The sequence below is a fragment of the Choloepus didactylus genome, chromosome 14 (genome assembly GCF_015220235.1).
Source record: "Choloepus didactylus isolate mChoDid1 chromosome 14, mChoDid1.pri, whole genome shotgun sequence".
Lineage (NCBI taxonomy): Eukaryota > Metazoa > Chordata > Mammalia > Pilosa > Megalonychidae > Choloepus > Choloepus didactylus.
In genome coordinates, this window is record NC_051320.1 from 76,641,080 (window position 1) to 76,661,869 (window position 20,790).

The 20,790-nt window shown below is 39.9% G+C and overlaps 1 protein-coding gene across 3 annotated transcripts in view; it reads right to left on the reverse strand.

Annotated features, from left to right (window-relative positions):
• Positions 1 to 414: 414 nt before the first annotated feature.
• SNTB1 (syntrophin beta 1) overlaps positions 415 to 20,790 on the reverse strand; it is a 262,771-nt gene continuing 242,395 nt past the window's right edge. For 2 of the 3 annotated variants that reach the window (XM_037803524.1, XM_037803523.1), the window contains exons 6-8: positions 18,583 to 18,779; positions 13,457 to 13,647; positions 8,441 to 10,459 (exon numbers count right to left, since the gene is read on the reverse strand). In XM_037803524.1, the coding sequence (XP_037659452.1) occupies positions 10,367 to 10,459; positions 13,457 to 13,647; positions 18,583 to 18,779 (481 nt within the window). In that variant the 3' untranslated portion in view covers positions 8,441 to 10,366. Of the gene's footprint in view, positions 1,219 to 8,440; positions 10,460 to 13,456; positions 13,648 to 18,582; positions 18,780 to 20,790 lie in introns of those variants that run through there. The other variant, XM_037803525.1, reaches the window with a different exon arrangement.

Here is a 20,790-nt window from a genome sequence, read left to right on the forward strand (position 1 = left end):
CAGCAATTGGGTACCTTCACTGTAGGATGGCCAATAGTGTCCAGAAAACCTCTGTTAGCTGGGAAAGCATGTGGCTGGCATCTGCTCCAAATTCTGGTTTCAAACTGGCTTTCTCCCAGGACATTCCTCTCTAGGCTGCAGTTCCTCAAAAATGTCACTCTTAATTGCTCTTGAGGTGTTTGTCCTCTCTTAGCTTCTCCAGAGCAAGAGTCTGCTTTCCACAGCCATCTTCAAACTGTCTCTCATATGCAGCTACACTCTCAGTTTTTGTGCATTCTTCAGTGTCCCTTTTGGCTATAGCAAGCTTGCTCCTTCTGTCTGATCTTATATAATGTTCCAGTATACACCCTGAATGGGTGAGGTCACACCTCAACCACAGTTGGATGAGTCACATCTCCATGGAAACACTCAAAGAATTACAATCTAATCAACACTAATATATCTGCCCACACAAGATTACATCAAAGATAATGGCGTTTTGGGGGACATAATACATTCAAACTGGCACACTCATCCCTACCTGGACCAAATAAAGATCATGAAATACTAGACTTTGAGCTCGTATTGGGAGGGGGTGAACATGTGGGAGTAATGAATGTATTGCCAGAGGGTGTAATCTGGTAGATAAATATGGCCACAGAGCTTTGAACTCCTCCCTATCAAGAGATAGAGTCTATTTCCCCAGTTCTTGCATCTTAGCCAGCACTATATCTTACTTTGACCAGTAAAATGTGGCCTAAGTAACATGGTGTGAGCTGGAACCCAGACCTTGAGAGCCTTTCAACTTCTGTTGTACTCTTGTAGAAACTTTCCCTGAATCTTCCACATAAGGAAGCTGGTCTAGACTTCTAGAAAATGAGAGGCCATATGGAAGAGAACTGAGGTGAGCAAAGGCAAAACTAGCAAGGAACTGCCCAGCCAACTGACAGAATAGTGAGAAATGATACTTAGCTCTTATTTTAAAACACAAGGTTGTGAAGTAGTTTGTTTTGCATAAACATTCCATTCCATTCATATTCAGGAATTCATTGAGAGTCAAAGTTCAAGAAGAAATGCTGCAAAAAATGTCATTTGTTAAGGCCTTAGTTTGAAGCCCTTATGAATTAAAAAGAAATGGCTTACTTTCTGGACTGGATTTTCCTCTCTCATGAGAGCCAGGAAACTTGCAGAGGGAGAAGTTCCTTCACCCTTTATACACGAGAATCATGAAGCAGGAAGCTGCAATTAATGAGGCAACATTGAAGGTGTTTTACTGGACAGTTCCTTTGAGTTCTTGGGAGGAAATACGCTTTATTCTTCTACAGAATTATAATCGAAAGTTGCTAAAAATATAATTGGCTTTGTTTCTTCACAAGAAAGTTTTCTTCCACATTCCCAAGCACTAATCCAAGCCAAGGCAGCATCATAGCCATTAGGCCCAGTATGAGAGCATGGTGGTCTCCACTTCTGATGTCAATGTTAGAGGCTTTGTCTATGGGATGCCTTTTCTTCACTGCTTTGCTACAAGGTGGTGGACAGTCTGACTGTGCATCCGTTCCCTTTGCTGCCTCATGTTCTCCTAGGGCTTCCTTATTTTACTCCATCCCTGCCACTGCCCTACTTTTTATTGCTGTGTCACTGCCTGAGCAATATTCTGTGTACAGTCTTACACTTTTCCAAGAAAAGCCTTATCTATATCCAAGGGAAAATAAATAATAAATAAAAGGTCCTGCTGCTTTGTTGTTATCCTATGAATGTGATTCCATACCTTTGTTGGATGTGGTTTAGTCATTTTAATGAGACGTTAGACTTGCTTCTCCTAGTGAAATCAGATTTAGTGTGATTTAGAAGATCTTGGGTGACATAATTGATTTACAGTCATGTATTCAAATAGTTCTATTATTCAAGATTTTATAAATAGGTTTGATAGTATTTACCATCATCACATTATTCATCCATAAAATTAAAGAAGCTTTCTTAAAAGAAAATTTTAAAATGCACACTTAAGAAGTTCATGTAATATAGAGTGATATTAAGGTCATCCCCTCACCTCTACCATTTCTCAGCAGTAACTGATAGTAAGGGCCCGTTTTTTTAAAAAAAAAATGAATCCTTCTAGACATTTCTATGCAAAAAGTACAAGCATATTCTGCATATGTGTCCATTGTTCCTCACCTGATCAGACCCAACATCCCTCTATAACAAGTATTTTTTAATGTCCCCTTTGATGTCATGAAATGAGATTAATAAATAACAGTCTTAGCCCCAGTTCCCTGGGAAACAAAACCTGAGACAAGGATTGAGCGCTGATGTTTTTTTTGGGAGGTACAATCCTAAGGCACTGAGAGTGAAGAAGAAAAGGGGGAGAAAGGCAGGGAAGGCTGGAAAGCAATGCAGGGTGCTGCATGACTGCCCTGGCCACTGCTTCATGAGGCCCAGAGACACAGCCACTGCCCAGCAGTGTCTTCTCGTCCACATGGGTTGCCTTTCAGGAGGTATGGTCTCTGGGGAAACTTACCCCAGAAAAGCACATAGGAGGGAGGAATTTGTCTGCTTAGCTCCTTCCTAGTATCTGATTGGCCCCATGGGATTTACATTCAGAGTTGTATCATTTGGCCCCATTAGCAGCTGCCTAGGAAGCCAGTTCCCATGTTTTGCAATGTGGTTTTCCAAGTCTGGAATCGATTGCGGGACACTGATTACGTGCTTCAACTTGGCGGGCCTGGGCTGGGGGACCTGATCAGCCCCTGGGGAGGGTGGTGGGCACGGGCGACAGCGCCCTCCGCAGCCCCCCGGGCCTGGGAAAGTGAGGCCGGAGGCAGGCCCCATTTCCTCACCCAAAATAACACTGTTAGGGGAGGCTTGCCGGAGGGAACCGCCTTTTCCCCACCCCCTTATCTTGCGAGGCCGGAGGCAGGCCCCATTTCCTCACCCAAAATAACACTGTTAGGGGAGGCTTGCCGGAGGGAACCGCCTTTTCCCCACCCCCTTATCTTGCCCGGACACTCCCCGTTGCCAGTGCAACTCCCATTACCACCAGTGCGCATACATTGTTGCCAGACACCGTTACCGGAGCAACTCTCGCCCCTTTTCAATCAACCTCCGCGCCCTCTCAGAACCAATCCAAGCCTTTAACCTCTACAGCTACCCCGCCCTCTAAACGCCCGATATAAGCTTGTACTCTCCCCTAATAAACTCTCTTGGCTTCTTCACCCTAAAAGAACCGTGTCCCGCCTGTTCCTTTCTCGCCGCCCTCCATACTTTGCACGCCTACGCCGGGGACCGGGCCCAGTCCCCCGCCTCGCCCTCGCCTCCGGGAAAGAGCCCCCGCCGCCGGTGCCCTCCAAGCAATCCTGAGAGCCTAGGATTTGGCAACCGGCCGCCACCTCCCCCCCCCAGACGAGTCAACTGCGACCGCAATCGATGACAGAACCCAGAAATTCAAGTATACGTCTTGTTAGCCTGGCAATAGCCGAGTGGAGAGGGAAGGCAAGCAATTGGGTGGCTCTAGGTGGCAGCACACTTAGGCCAGGCGGAGCCAGCAGTGGTGGCCTAAGGTTGAGTAAGTAACTGAGGGTCTAGGAAACGAGATGATGGCATTGAGGGACTCTGAGGAGATAAATAGGATATGTCCAAAACAATAATATAACCTACATACAATCAGGATTTTTAAAAAAAATTATTTCAATATGGACATGCTGCAGTACAATTACACTAGAAAACAAAAATAGGGTAGTCAAATGTTTGACTTTTACCTAGGTTTTCCATAAATTAGATCTAAAAGGAGTAGGATGCATGATGCAAATGTTTTGTATCAATGGTTCAGGTACTATCAATATTGCTGACTTGTTTTTACAAAGTGTGAACTCTCGGTAATAAACTGAGCAAAACTTTCAGTTGCTTCTGTATACATAGTAGTTGCGTTTCTAGAAAATTCAAAATACGCAAATCAGTCAAAAATATTTTCATATGTAAAAGAGACAGGGTCTAGGCTCAGATAATTCTAAACAGGTTTTTCACCTACATCATTGTTTCAAAGGACACTCAAAAATTGTGTGGTTCCATCTGATGTGGAGCCTGTGGTCACATTACAGGAAATCTACCAGCTCTGGCAATGTTCATTAAATACTAGTTGTGCCCCTCCTAATCACTGTGACAATCAAACAACAATCAAACAACACTGCCATAAATTTCCAAAATCCCACTTTTCTTTAGATAATTTTTTTTAGCAAATGAAATTATAGATACATAGATACATTCATACATACATGTACACACACATACACACACACACAGACCATCTTGCAGAATTTGTACTTGGAGATTTTGTCCTTATTAGCACTTTCAGATGGATGAATCTTTGTAACAGTTGCAAAATATTCTAATGTTTGATTGTGGCAGAATTCACTTAGCTGTTGATGGTAGTATTGATCTTTTCAGCTTATTGTTAGAAACAATGCTGCAAAGATGATCCTTATACATTAGGCTTTATGCATTTGCACAATTATACCTCTAGAATAAATTCCCACAAGTCAAAGGGTACATTTATTTTAAAATTTGTGTGGATATTGTACAGTTGCCCTCCAAATTATTGCAAATTACACCTACTCATGAGTATATAAATGCCTATTTTCCCATCACTTTCCACCACTAGGTTATTACAGGTTTTGATCTTTGCCATTGGCTCTTTAAAGACAAAACTGAGGAATTTTAAAAGTCCCATTTAAAGCCATTTTCAGATCCTTGCCTTTTTATACAGGCCATTCAGTTGGTTCAAGAACTAACTCTTCGTTTTTAAAAGAAAAATCCATATATATGATTTCTCACCAAACTATTAATCATAGGGAGGAAAAGCATGAAAGAAGGAAACAATTAGAGGAGGGTAATATTACTTCATACACTTACATAATGTTTTGGTTTTTTACATGTATAGATGTAAAGATAAAAAATATTTAGAATACTATTTAGAAGAAAAGCATTAAAATAAAAGGCCTCTGCCTCCATTTTTCTTCTAAGGACATAATCAGATTAACCTGAGGATTCTCATAGGAATATAATGAGGCTAAGAGGGGCTTTCCAATTCCCAGAAGCCCCATGTACTGGTTTGGTTATATTATGTCCCCCATAAAAATCATAATCTTGTAACCCAATCTTGTTGGGTGGGACCTCTTGAGTGTTTCCATGGAGATGTGACTCACCCAATTGTGAGTGAGATCTTTGATTAAATTCTTTCCATGGAGGTGTGGACCCTGCCCACTCAGGGTGGGTCTTGATTGGTTCACTGGAGTCCTTAAGCGAGCTCAAGAGCTGATGCAGATGCTGGTTGACACCTGGAGAGGCTTGGCTATGCAGACAGAAAGACGTGTGGAGATGCTAAGCTAAGAAATGAAGCCCAGAATTTGCCCCGGAGAAGCTAAGAGAGGACCCTCAGATGCTTAGAGAGAAACGCCCTGGGAGAAAGAAGCAAGGATGCACAGGAGCTGAGAGAGAGGAACTAAGAGAGAAGCCCAGAGACATTTTGAAGAAAGCCACTTTGAAACACAACCTGGGAGCAAAGGACCAGCAGATGCCAGCCACATGCCTTCCCCAGTTGACAAGAGGTGTTCCGGACACCATCAGCTGTTCTTCAGTGAAGGTATTATCTTGTTGCTGCCTTAGTTTTACATTTTTATGGCCTTAGAACTATACATTTGTAACCCAATAAATCCCCTCTATAAAAGCCAATCCATTTCTGGTAGTCTACATACCAGCACCATTAGCAAACCAGAACACCCCATCCCACTTCCTCTAACCTTTTTTAAAAAAGCCTATGATAGAACTTTATAAGTGGAGTGACCATGTTATTTACTATAGAGACCTGGACACTTCTGAGAGTGAAGGGAATCCTATTATTATTCTGGGACAGCATGAGTAGACCCTTGCTGTCCTGGACAAACAGGTCAGTGAACATCTGACAGGGTCTAAAAAAACCCCACATTACCAAAAGTGATATTTAAGAGGGACTAGTCTAGAAAGGAATGATGTTCCAGAATAGGAAGCCTGAAAGAGGGAATGGGGACAAAAGAGGGCTTTTTAACTATTTGAAGACTTGTCATGTGGAACAGAGATTAGACTTTTGGTATTTTCTAGGGTAGATCCAGAGTCATAACTGAAAGTTAGACAGACGTAAGTTTTGGCTTTAAGAATGTAAGAACTTTCAAACAACACAGCTGCCCAGCAATGAAATGACCTGCCTGGGAAGACAGGAGCTCCCTCTCTGTAGCTGGAAATTTTCCATTTCAGGTGGGATGAACACCTGCCAGGGACTACCAGGGATGTTCAGAAGGAGATTCCTGAGGTTACCGGAATTTGATACAAGGTTGATGTTTCCCAAAATGTAGTACCTGGACCATAGTATCTGCAGGATAACTTTAGGTGATATAAACAACTGTCATTTTTTAATTGGCATATATTCATTTTATATGCTATATGTTGCTATATTACTAGCAAATCATACAGCCTGAGATATTAAGATCATATTTCTAAAATTATTAATAAATGATACAAATAGTATCTGGATATGCAGAAACCACAGTGGTGGGAGGATGCTAATGACTGGACTTTGATCAGCTACGTGCCTGATGATCTATAAGGTCTCATCATACGTGAGATTCTTCAGCTCTAAATCTATGCTTTAAATAGTAGTCAATTAATTTCAAAGAGTAAAAAGACTTCTAAATCCCAGCCTGTGTTCCATTTATTACAAGCAATTTAAACACAAACCAAGTTTTAGTAAAACAGTGTATTTGAGTATTTGGAGCTTGGTTTACAGGTCAAATCCGATGAAACTTAGTTAAAAATGAGAGTCATACGGCTTAGGTGAAGAGCCACCCTGAAACTATATTCAATTTAATACTTTCAGAACAATAATAGTAAAATTTAGGGAGTCTATCTGTGTTTGTTTCAATAGGACTAAATCTGTATATTTTAAGTGAATTTGGGAAAAAATAGATGAACAAAAAAATATTTTAAGTGAATTTGGGAAAAAATAGATGCACAAAAAAATTGCTAGTTGCATCCTCTTTACCTATTAGCATCTTAAAGAATGAGAACAGTAGGATGTGTCTCCACATCCCCATAGCCCTCTGTGGCTATCAAGAGGCCACCAACCAGTCAGTCCACCATACCATATTTTATAATGTAAGGTAAACTTCACTGCAAATCAGAGGTGAATATTTATTTAATTCATATATAAATTTTACATGATATGCATGGTGCTATAAACATAGGCACATTTTTCTTTAAGACACAAAGTCACATTCAAAAATTTACCCCCAGCCCACTCCAATCCCCTCAAAATGGAAAGGGAGTATTTGTGAAACAAGAGCCTATAAGGGCCTGCCTGTGGATTTTAGGAAGGGTCCTTCTGACCACTATGTCCAGGCTTTCTGACTTCAATCAAGCAGAGTCAACAAGCTTTAGAACAAAGAGCACGTCTGTTTCAGCATTTTAATTCCATCAATTGATGGAGTTAATTAAATGCCTCTGCCTGGGTACTTTTTACTGGGTTTTTCGTATTGTTTCTTCTACTTAGGGCAAGTCAGAAAAAGCTGATACCTATAATCCTGTCGGCCTTCTTTAAATTCCTCTGAGACAGTTTAATGAGATTTCACCTCCACACCCAAAGGCCCTCCTAGCCACAACTACTGGAAGATGGGCAACTTCCCACAAAGTACAGATTAAAACATTATCCATCTGCAATGCTTTTCATTTAAAGATAAACGTGAATTTAATAATTCATTGATTCAAATAAGAAACCGACTGGGCACAGAGCGAATTGGACAAAAACAAATTCCCCAAAATGACCTGGTGATTCAAGGACTGTACCAGGCATGACCCAAATTTATGAGTTTGTGTCATGCTAACACACATCGAGGCTAGATTAACATCTACAGTGTAAAGTCACTGTAACTTGTTGAATTCAAAATGAGAAAAAAAAATGCGCATTTGAAATTCATTAACCACAGCCGCTCTGTTAACGATACACTTTAACTTGGAGGAAAAATACTATACAGCTACACAATGCTCTTAGTAAAATTTTCTGTTTCTTGCCAATAACACATTTTCGTTAACTTCAGAAAATGCATTAATTTTATTCAAATATATTTTTTCTAAAATATAAATATTTAAATTAAGTTTTTATAAATGCAGAGAATGTAGTTTCTGTTGACCCCCACCCAGACAGAAATCAGTCCAAAACTAAGTGATGAAGAAATATTATTTGTAATTATGATCATTTAAATTTTTCTATAAATATATAATAGGATCTTTGCAACTTAATTATGAGCAATTAACTGACTTCATGTAGTACTGAGCACCACTGATTACATATTGTTGAATTAAACTATTGGCATTAACATACGTATTTTTAAATGTTATTTACAATACATGAGTGTAACTATCTCATATAACAACATTCCAGTGATTTTGAGAATATTTAATGAGAGTCAGTTTAATTTACAAATGCATCAAAGCTTTCCTACAGTATTCAGGCTGGGACTTCACTCATCAGCATTTTACAGTAGGAAACAAACACACAAACAAAAAAATACAATGTCTAAAGCTGCATTTTCCGAAATGTTTTTTTTTTAAAGCACTAGCTTCACAAAATGCTCCCTGTGAAAGGAGTTCTGTAGGCGAGTATGAGGAATTGCAAACAACATCTGCTTTTGAGGAGTCACAAAGTTAGTTTAAAGTCTTTGAGAGGGCCTGTAATCTTGAAATCCATTTAGCATTTACTGTTGCATTTGACAAACTTGTTTGGATTGCCAAACCTCATTTTGCCCCCTTCCCACAAAACACTGCTCAATCAATCCTCTTTGGAACTAGTGTTACATGATACGTACTTGGGGAAACGCTAATCTAAAATAAAACCTTGCAATTCAAAAAATGCATATGTCTGAGTGAGCAAAGTCACCTTCCCTGAAAACAATTTCAGTTTTTAAAGCTTTTTATATAGGTTTTTGCTAAATTATGATTCTGAAAAAGCACACAATTCTAACCCAGAATGTTTGTCTATGTAAACTATAGGGGAAAGAAGTTTAATAAATGCCTTCAAAAATTCTAGAGCTAATTTTCAAAATTTGAAGAAAGTGATTCCAAAACCAAATAATGGGAGTTATTTTTAGTGAATTAGTTTTTAAAAAATAAGAGCAAAAGCCTTAAATCAGTACATGCTCTGTGCTGTCTGAAAATATTCTTGTAGAAAAATATCAGGTCATTATATTATTTCCCTGGAATTCCGAAAGAGTCACGGATGCTACAATAGAAGCAATTTGATCATAGCGCTGAGTCGCTATGTAAAACCCAGCATCATGCAGAATTAAACAAGGCTGCACTATTACTTGTTCAAAAATGCATGCATACAGGCACAGGCAGAAACAAAGGTCAATAAATTGCTCAGTAATTCCACTGAAAACCATAGAATGTGGATAATTATTCAACCCCCAACCATGTGAATTTTATATATATATATGTATATATAAATCAAGTGACAATCCTTTTAAAAAATACCCAGAATTTGCTTCCTATAAGGCTGTCAGGCCATTTCACCTGCTAGCATCCTATTCACTGTCTTGGCTATAAGACAGCAGACCTTGGTATCAGTGGTATGAATACAGTCCCAGAATCAATCTTTCATGCACACAACTCTGCAGCAGTGCTTTGCAATTTCAGCAGTCTACTTTGGCTCAGATTCCACCCCATTTATGGCTCAGATCAGTATCAGATGCTTTATTTAATTCCTGCTCAGTATATGCTAATGAGAACACTTCAGAATCCTTCTACATCGCTGCAAGATAATTCATTAAAGAAAAAAGTAACGGCTGCCTTATTTAAGTAAAAGGTGGGTTTCTGTTTGAAGTACTTTTTCTTTCCTACCACTGAAAGTCAGCCGGATCAGAAATAGGAAATAAATCACAATAAAACAAGGGAACATTGTTACTGGGGGAAGAGAGAGGCAAAATGTCCATTTCTCATCTATTCAGGCCTTGCTTACCTGGGTGAACCAGTTGCCTAGGAACTGGTATGATTAAGATCTGCATGCTCCTTTAGTGCTCATGTCCTTGACTGTCATTATTTAAAAGCTATGCCGTGTACTTCCAATCACCCTCATGCCTTTAACCTTTTACTGTTCTCAAAAGAAACAATTTTATTCTGAGATACCTTGTGGTATTTTCTTAGGGTCCCCTTGCAGTTGCTAAAACTGACAGAGAAGTCTGGGGCAGTTACACAAACCCTGAGACCTAAAGCTGACTGTGGCAATGTGTCCTCTGGTGCACTGCTCACTGTTACACTTTCTGGGGGGCCTTGCCGTCCTCCTTTTCTCAAAAGCCAGTTGCCCCTCTATTCAAGCCACCAAGCCCAGTCTTGTAATCTTAGCTGACAGGAAAGAATGAATGATGAAAACAATCGGCTTGGGGCAGGAGTGAAGGTCCAGTTGCTGAAATGAAAAAAGAAGAGAGCAAGAGAGATTTACAATTAATATCTGACACAGAACGGTGATTTACACTATTCTATGCACTTTCTGCTTTTAAGTGTTAACTGGAGCAATTAAGTTTTTAAATCCTTGCCCCTCCAATGAGATAAAGGAATAATGCTTTGATCTTCTTCCTTATATCTCATACATCTTTTTTCCAAAATTTGTTCTGTGAAATTTATATGTACCCACACCATAAAAATTGATGTTGCCTTTCTTGAATGTCTGAAGCATTTATTTTTGGTACCACATGAGTGATATTTATTTATGATGGATTTGGTGCAGCATGAAGCAGCCCTAAATTTCACATCTGAGGATTAGGTTTGAGTCCTGGATCTGACACCTTTTGATCTTGGACATGTCACTCAAAATTGTTCTCAGCCCTACCCTAACTCGCCGGGTAGTAAGAGTATTAATTGAGATGCTGTATGTGAAAATGCCTCGTAAAGTGTAATATTGTAAAAGACAGAAGCAGTTGTGTCCTCGCTGCCTGTCCCTCTTAAGTTTTTGTGGGCATGTCACACACATCTCTGTTAAGGCCACTTCGAGAGTCATGTCCTTCTCAGTGGGTTCTTACCGAAGCGAGCACAGTGAGGGTACAAAGAGTCCTCCAAAAGTTGTATTTTATCATCTGACCTAATGAAGGAAAATTGGAGGTGTTGTTCCCAATTCTCTTCTGCTGTCCCCTGTTCTATTCTGATTATGACACCATTGGGGAGTAAGAACAACCTGAGTGTATATACAATAAAAACTACCAAAATTAAGGTTATACTTCATAGGCAGCGTTTTAAATACTTTCTATAAACTATCTCATTTAATTCTCACCAATCTCTATGAGTAGCTATTGTTATTATTTCTATTTTTGATATGGGAAAACTAAGATTTGGAGGAGTTATAAAACTTTCTGAGATCATAGAACTTACAGTAAATAGGAAGTGTGGACTCAGTGCAGGTCTATGTGATGCCAGAGTCAGACACTTATATTTCACCCAACACACAACATACTTTTGGAAGTAACCTTAAAGATTACCCACTTTGGTCCCTTTATTCACAGATGGGGAGACACAGATCTAAAGAAATGAAAGGACTTGCCCAGGACAATCAGCAAGTTAGTTTCAGACTCAGAAAGAGAACTCAGGTCTTCTGACCCTCAGATTATTGCTTTTTGTAGGACTCATCTCTGCTCCTTTGTCCCACAATGGGGAAACTCCCTGCTTCCTGGGATTGCTTAACTAGACATCAGAGGAGAAGTGTCTGAAATTGACTTATCAACCTAATATACTGGCAGCAAAAAAATTTGTGCCCCCTAAATCTTCCAAGTTAGGTCCTAATTACAGGCAGAAAGTCTAAAATTTAGACATGTGGTTTTCTTTGGAGGCAGAAAATGGCCTTGAATTTGTAAGCCCAGGGTAAAAGCAGGACACTGATGCTTGTTCTTTTCCACTTTGGCAAGGGGTAGTCGCCTTTAGGGAAATAGTGCATCGTTGGGTGATTGATAGTGCAGCAATGAAACTAGAAGTATATTCTTTGTAAACTGAACTTTCAAATCACTTCTTTATTTCCAGACTGGTGCTTCAGGCTGAACCCAATGATTGAAACACACACACACACAAACAAACAAAATCCAATAAAATTCTGTGGCTCTATTTTAAAGGTTAGAAAAATGGCTAGTTGGAAATAGTTCTCAGAAAGTGAATGCAGATGAACTGTCAGCCACAGGGGTCAACGCCATCCTGACTGCCTTACATGCACCCACAATAAGAAATCAGGAACTGGACTGGGGCGAGTAGGATCCGCATTAGAGAGACGATCGTAATCTCCTAACTTTGAGATTAAAGACCCCTTCATTCTTTTGTATTGTCCTAGCCCTTTCCTTTGGTCAGCCCCTGCTAGGTGACCCCAAATGGTTTTAAGAGTTATCAGTAAAATCTTGCAGGAGCAATGACCAAAATAATTGTGGGGAGATGGTGGTGGGGAGGAGGAGCAACTAGGAAGGCTAGTAGCTAAATTGAAATTACTGTTTTGTTTGTTTGTATTTTAATTGAGATTTATCTCTGTGTTTTACATATTTCCCATTCCTATTATCAAGTAGAATTCAATAAATATTTGTTGACTAACCAGGTGACTAGGGAGGACCTAATCAGAGAGTAGTATTACAAAATCAAGATCCTCTTTGAAGTTCTACATTCGACAGCTTAAATGAGATGCTGTTTTCCAGAAAAATGCCAAGAATTACACTTGCTAGAAAATTAGAAAAATGTGCAATTCTCACCCTTCTGTGACAATGAAGTAAGATAATTTTTTCACTAGGACAGGCAGTAGTACTCACAGGAAATCAAGAATTTAAACACATGGAATAGTTTGCATTGAGACAAGAAATATAAATATTACCATAACTGATAAATTTGTCAGTTTGCTGGGTGTTATTTGACATTAATGCAAAAGTTCTGTGCCCTTGTCTGGCCATCTCTCCACCTGAGCAGAGTGGCCAGTTTTTCCTAATTCTGGACTGCACCTTCTACTCTCTTCCTCGTCCAGCACTTTACACCTCTTTAGTGAAAGGCAGGGACTTCATATTTCACATCCCTGCATCCCTAACACCCAGCACAATGCTGAGGTTATATTAGATGCTCAGTACTTTTTAAAAATGAATGGTATGTTTGGATCTGGTGGGAACTCTATTTTTATAAGAATTTAATGATGACTTTGTAAGGATTCTTTCCTTTAATTCAAATGTTTATGATGTTTGGAAATGAGATCAGGGTAAAGAACTTTGAAGTAATTGGATTTGATCAATGTTTTTAAAGGATCAAATAAGATACAGTTCTGCAAGTACTTTGTTAATAGTTAAATGCTAAATAAATGTTAAGGGAGCATTATGCTTATAAGTCATTACGGGTAGGTTCCATAATGAAATATAAGAAATCACCCTGTCTGGGGGGGAAAAAAAAGTACACTTACAATCTCTCCATCCTTGCCTCCAAAATCTAAACACAGCATCCTGATCCCATCATCTGAAGACATTTTGAGCTTTTCATAAGGAGACTGTATGATTGTTTTGGGAAAGGCACCTTCCTGTGGTTCAGTGGTAATAGAAAATCCATTTTCATAATGAATGGTCAAACGGCACTCCTGGTTTTTATAGGTGCAAGCTGAAAGAGAGACAGACAGACAGGCAGAAAGAGAGACCAGCATGAACCACAGAAGTCAACCCATTTTCTCAGGAACTTAACACTTCAAGTCTCCTCTGTCCCAGAGGTCAGCCACAAATTTCTTTAAAAAGTTAAAAAAAAAAAAAAAAAAAGTAAGTGTTCCTGAAAATATTCTCCTTGGATTTATTTTGATATTGTACTTTAACCTACCTAGGGAACTAAGGGAAACAAACCGAAATAAATTCCTTTGAAAATTCCTTTAGCTGGGATTTACTGAATTTTATCTGGGCTCTAGCCCTTATATGACCACTTGTCAGCACATAGACAGGTGGACTCGCCTTCCAGCAGCCAGATGGGCCCTGCCTCACGACAGAAAAATAACTGACATCTGAGTCATCATCATCATCACCACCATCATCATCATCATCAACACACACACACAATGTCATGTCTACAACCTGGTGAACAAAGTGAACATCCCCCCATCATATCACCAAAGGTAACAAATGTAACATAACTAAGAAATCAGGAGGGAGTAACCTAAAAATAATCTAATTTTTAGTTAAAATTTTTTTTTTCTCAATGTTTGATAAATTGAAAAGGCTGCTGTTTTGATTCCTTTGATGATCTTAGGTCCTGGGAAAGCTGCTGTCACAGACAGATTTCGGATGTGGCACCTTCCACAAAGATGTTTCCTGGGGCCTCAGGTGGTGACCGACCACATTGGGACCCTCCAACCCAAAGGGACAAAACTAACGCTTCTTGATCAGGTCAGGCACCAGCTTTTATCTGTGATTCTCCTTTTATTTGGGAAGAAACCAGCACTTTAAACCCGTGAGCTGGACAGAGGGATTGTCACTGGAATCCTAGTTCCTGTTTAGGAAGACTCGAGAGTTTTTAAAACCTTTGGTCAAAGAGTTCTGGAAAGGAGTATTAAATAACAGGTTGGATTTTTTGCCTCACCAAACACTACATTTGACAGACACTGGCAAGTAAATCAGCTCAGGTCTTGATCTATATCTGAAAGGTCTCTGGGGAAACCAGGACATTTTCTTTGCTGGGGTGGGGTTGAGAGGAAAATGGAGGGGGAGCGAAGAGCAGGGGAATTAGTGATTGAGAACTGGCACTGTACCGCGGTTAGCTCAGCTCGTCTCTGTAAACCATCCTGAGTGAACCTTTCAACCAGCCTCTGAAGCAGGAACTCAGCCCAATCTTAGAGGAGCAAAAAGCAAGGCTCAGAGAAAGGCTCCGACAGGCACACAACACAGGTTGTTATGGTTTCAAAATCCAAGTTCTTTCCACTCTGACCCATGTCATCGTCCTCTCTCTCTCTGGCTCTCGGGATATGGGGGTGTGTGGAGAGGGACTCCAACAGAGGGTCTCTCAGCTCTCCTCCCTCTAGAATAATGACAGGGCCGTGGGGGTGTCCTTTAGAGTTTGAGGAAGAAAAAAGCAGGGGGCTATTAAGGTTGGGGTCAGAAAGTATAGTCTGCATCAACTCACAGAATGAGGTGGCTTTTAACTGAAGCTCTGATTAAAACAAATGCCCCTTCCCCCGACTCACCGTAGGCATCTTTCAACTCGTTAACTAAGGGCTGATATTTTTCAAGGATGCACCCACTCTCTAAAAGTTCCCTGAGTCCTTCTGGACTTAAGCTATCCTCTCAGAGGTGTCCTTGTCCTCTGCCACCCTCCAGTCCAAGGATGACTCTACCACCTGCTGAGTAGGTGGGTGAATGGGTTCTTTCCTTCCTTCCTCTATGTTTGAACTTAAAAGCTCTGCCATCAGATATTCCGAGCAAACTATATATGATTACTTTTCATTCTAGTTTACCTCAAATGAGAGTCATGGCCCTTATATAATGGAATCAGTTATCTGAAGATGTTCTCCTTCTACACAGGATAAACTGAACACATTATCAAGTTAACTGAAGTTCTGATTAAAACCTAAGCCCTTTCCCCCAACTCTCAGCAGGCATCATTCAGTTTGTAACTGGGTTGCACCTTCAGCCAATTTCCATAATTTCTTTCCCACCACCCATCTGTCTCAGTCCTCACAATTCCTTATTATTCTCCTCCGGCTAATCTGTCAACAGCCTTGTCATTTGCCTGTCAACGTAGAGTTCAGCTTATCGAGAGGGAGGATTTAACAAAATTTGTTGAACATGAACTAAACCAAATCCCTGTGGCTATCTTCACTATTCCCTAGAGCACTCCTGAGGGTGTTGAAAGGAGTCTGAGCTTCTCTAGTGTTTCACATATACCTCTATTAAATTAACTACTTAGGTGGCTGGGATCTTTTCTAACTCTCAGCTTTTCCCTACAGAGTAGACTTCAAATATAAAAGTTTCAGTGATGAGGAATATTTGGGGACACTAATTAGTTTCAAGACAACTACAAAAAGTCACTGATTATCCATCAAGGAGATGCTGCAGCAAAAAATAAATTCTACAAAACATCTGGTTTTTCATGTTTGTCTGAGTAGAGGAAATATGGAGAACCCCTAGTTACTATTCATTAACGTGTTTCTCGTCTTTCTGCATTTTCCTTCCTGGGTGACTGAGGAACTTCAAACCCTAGTGACTACCAGTCAGGGTGGTCAGTGGACCAGCAGAATCAGCACCACCTGGAATCTCGTTAGAGATGCCAATTCTCAGGTCTCACCCAGACCTACTGAATTAGAATCTCTGGGGGTGAGACCCAGTGGTTTGAGGTTCCTGAGGGTTGCTCTGTTTTTCATGCAGATAAAGTTTGAGAAACACTGTTCCTAAAATGTCAGATGGAAAATCCTGCTGTACAGCAGAGCTGTACAATAGCACTTTCTGCCAGGATAGAAATGTTCTAGATCTGCACCATCTAACATGGGAGCCATTGGCCACGTGTGGCTATTGAGCACTCGAACTGTGGCTAGTGCTACTGAAGAACTGATCTCTGAATTTTATTTAATCAATTTAAATTTAAATGGCCACATGTGATCAGAGACTGGCCTATAGGACATTACAGATCTGGAGTTAATAGTTACAAAAGCAACAACTACTATTAATAATTAATTGAGTATTATTATGTGCCCAGCATTGTGCTAGGTGCTTTCCATGGACTATTTCCCTTAATTCTTAACATCAACACTATGAGGTATGTATATTATGTCCTTCTTTTACAGATGAAAAAAACTAAGGTTTAAAGAGATTAAGTAATTTGCCCAAACTCATATAGCTAGTGAGAAAGAAATAGACTTGGAATTTGAATCTAGGCCTGTCTTTAAAGCATCACTCATGACCATGACCTTTACTGCTTCCTCAGAGACAGAGAGACTGAAAGAACAGGCAAGAAGGCATGATGGAAGAAGGCAGACAGAATATTATATAAGCAGTAGCCCTAAGAAGCTCAAAGTTGTATTTACTGGAAGACTGCTGCTGAGGAGTCTAGCTGCTGTGTCACAGGGTGGTGTCCACAGAAGACCTAGGAGAAGTTTGTCTGCAAACTCAGAATCAAGAACAACTGCATCTTAGACACTCTTAACTGTGTATTGTGCTGGCTGATGAAGAGCACTGGGTTAAATATGGTGTCCACCTCAGCAAAAGTACAAGATCTTAGGGCATGTATTTTGCTTATTAATGTTACCTTACATTCATTTTATTTTTCCTGTATCTTATAGTTTCCCTTTGTATATTTTTTAAAATTTTCAAATCATCTGCATATTTATGTCTATCTATCTATCTGTCTATCATCTATCAATCTAATCGTCTTTCATATCTTTGTTTTGGAAAGTGGCACAAAAAGTATTTATCACAGCAGCCTGAGCAGAATTGGTGTTTGTGAATCCCTGGTAGAACAGTGGGAAGTCCCAGGTCTGTGTAGATACTCTAGTGGACAGAGAATGGACATTAGAGGGGCTCAACCTACAGATAACATCAGCTCTGTCATTTATTAGTTGTGTGATCTTGGGCAAGTTACTCAATCTTTCTTAAGAATTTTCTTCCTGATTTGTAAAATCTGGTTTACAAGGAAATTGTAAGGATTAGTTGAGATAAGGCCATATTAATGAAGCTTTTTTAATCATGACCCACAGTAAGATGTTCACTTTACACTGTGACCCAGCACATACACACACACACCCAACTCAAAAGTTCCACAAAACAATATTTACACTATTTTCAATTCCATTTTATCTCATTTTTAAAATGTTGGTCTTGCCAACATTATTTGATTTCAGGAAACACAAAAGGACTATTTCTTACAGAAAAACAGTGAGAGATGTTACATAAAATGCCTGGCATACAGTAGGTGCTTACTACATAGTGGTTCTTGCTTCTATATCCACATCCCATTTCTACCACCAACTAGTCCTTGCTTAGAACTCTACACAGATGTGGAGTGCACTATTTGCCATTCCTTCCACCCCACTTCTGCCTCACCATCACGCCAGGGGCAGGGACACTGGAGACTCTTCCCGATGCTTGACCTTGCTCAGCTTAGTCCCAGCTAGATGCCTTTGGTTCCTACCCTTTTCACAGCCTGGTTCTCCAGTTTTCTCATCAATTCTGGGAGTTATCTAATACCTTTCCAGAAAATTTATTCTGTGATAATTATCCAGAATCCATTTCTGTTGTTTCAATAAGAACTCTACTAGTACATGCCTCACACTTCATCCCTCCAAGAAGTCACCCAAGGGTTACGGTAAGAAAATGACATCTGATGATCCAAAGTACCAACTTTTCTGGGGTGAAGATGGGATTTGGTTTCTCACAATCGAACCTTAGATTACACTTTAACAGGGCATATGGTGTGTTAATTTAGAAGAATTCCAGTTTACCAATGGAATTTTAAACACCCCAAAAGGCCAGTTAATGGAAACTACTTTGAGGCTAGGACGGAGAAAAGGTATGTCCTTCCGAAATAATGTAACAGTGGTAGCCCATAGCCAGCAGTACTCACCAGCAGTGATCTCGGTGATGAGTTCAGCCGAGTTGTGGCAACCCTGTACTATGCTCCTTGTCCAGTGGGAGAGGTCCCTGCTGATCTCTGCCCTGAAGATATGTGTTTCAATCCCTTGCCTGGTACCAGTTCGTGTTGCAAAGGACAGATCCATACCAGCCTGGGGCGATCCCTTCCCAGGACCTGAATGGACCAGCCTAGAATTAAAAAGAGAAAAAGAAAAAAAAAAAAAAAAACTCATCAAAGTAAAGATTATTTTATCCACCTAGCAAATTGTCTGTAAAAGCCCAAATTGTTGATTTGCTCTCATTTCTAATTTGGAACCAAAGGGGTTCAATCTACCCTACTGCTCACCATGGCTTCCTGCCATCTCCTCTACCCAGCTCCTCCCCAATGGTAGAGTGAGAACAAGACAGTGCCCAAGAAGTGTGCATCTGGCTTAATATGCAGAGGAGTTGAAAAATCTGACTTTAACTTATGCAAATCCAACTATTCTCACTCAGCCAAAAAGAAAAGAAAAAAGTCAATGACAGAACAATTCAATAGCGTATAAAATTCTCCCTGCCGTTTCATTCCTGAGCATAGATATGTCCCGGGCGGGCATGATTCTATAGCTTCAGAGGTTAGACTTACTTTCCCCCATCTCTTGAAGTCTGGAGCATCTGGCATCTGGCTGCATTGAAGATACATCTATGTATGCATTTTTCATGCACATAGCCCCCAAATGCAAGCAAACTGCTTAGGACTCAACTGTAGAAGCAGCAATTTGTGTTAAAGCTTGAGAAAGAATTGGCGATGCTGAACTTCTTGAGAAATGGTAGAGAACTGCACTTTAAGGGAGATTTAAAGGATTTTCAAGAGTAGTTTTTACTACACACGGTTTTCACACTGACTTTAGAACTCACCCTCAGCATAAAATGTAACTCCCATTGTAAATGTTTTCTGAAAGACCAGACTTAGAAAATGAGGAATCAAAGTGCTCCTAGTGCCACCTTCTGAGCAGACACTGGCTCCTACTTCTCACTTGTCCCCTTTAGACCCTGGGATCCCTCACGTTCCCTCCTCCTCCCGAAATCTCAGCCGCCTCAGGAGAGACTCTGATGTCAGGAATTTGCAAGGTACATTGGTATAATTTAGTAAATGCTACTTCTCCCCAGGGTATCTGCATTTTCAGCCTTATCTTTTAATACAGAAAGAAAGAAACACTTCACCATTTGCTAGAGAAATGCAGGTGTCTATCCACATGGTGGATAGGAGAGTGGTTTTCACAGGCAAAGAGCGTGTTATCTACAGATTAAAAATTGCACAAAGGAAATCCAAAAGCTTATTTTCTCTTGTTAACTTAAAAACTGTGGACCAAAATTATTCAATGGAATAAAACATATGACAGCCTATTGAATTTCTAGCAACGAGCTTGTTATGTAACTCTAAAGAGCTTTCTTTTACTTACAAAGTTGGAATTGGGTGGGAGGAGTGATTTGCAATGCTAACTTGAAGGAAAAGGTTAGCAGAAAAGGCTTTTGATGGTAAAATTCTTAAAATGTAGAGAAGTTCCACAAATCTCACTGAGAGAAGAGTCTAGGACAGTTGAGAGAAGAATCTAGGACCCAATGTCTGCTGATGTGGGTTCCACACTTGAGGATTTAGCACAGGAAGGCTGAGTTTGATTTGCTAGGAAGGAATCAGGCATTTTTTTAGTGAGAGATAAGCAAGAGTTGACTGAGAAGCTGCTGGGGGTTTTAAGATAAAAGTGAAGGCTAAAGAAACAGAACACATTTCTCAAAAGCCGAATCCACATTTTAAAGGGGTTGAGGGTCAGATAAAAATTATTAAAAGAAGGTACCTATAGCAATCAAGAATTTATACAAGTATTTTATACTCAAAGGTTATGTGTTAAGGTTCAGTTGCTAAAAGAAATATATCTAACTCTGGCTTTTTAAAATATTAAAATCCATTCTAGTTTTGCACAGCTGGCAGGCAAGTTTGGGGGACATGAAAACCTGCATTAGAACCCCATTCTGCCATTTGTTAAATTTTCTAAGAATCACTACCTCATCAGGTAGCGTTGTGAAAATTAAATGAAACAATCTATGTACTGTGTACCTAGCACAGAATCTAACAATAAGTGTCATCTCCATCCCTTCTCTCTACCCTCAATTTTCTTATTTTTAAAATGTAATTCCAACCTCATAGGATTACGATTAAATA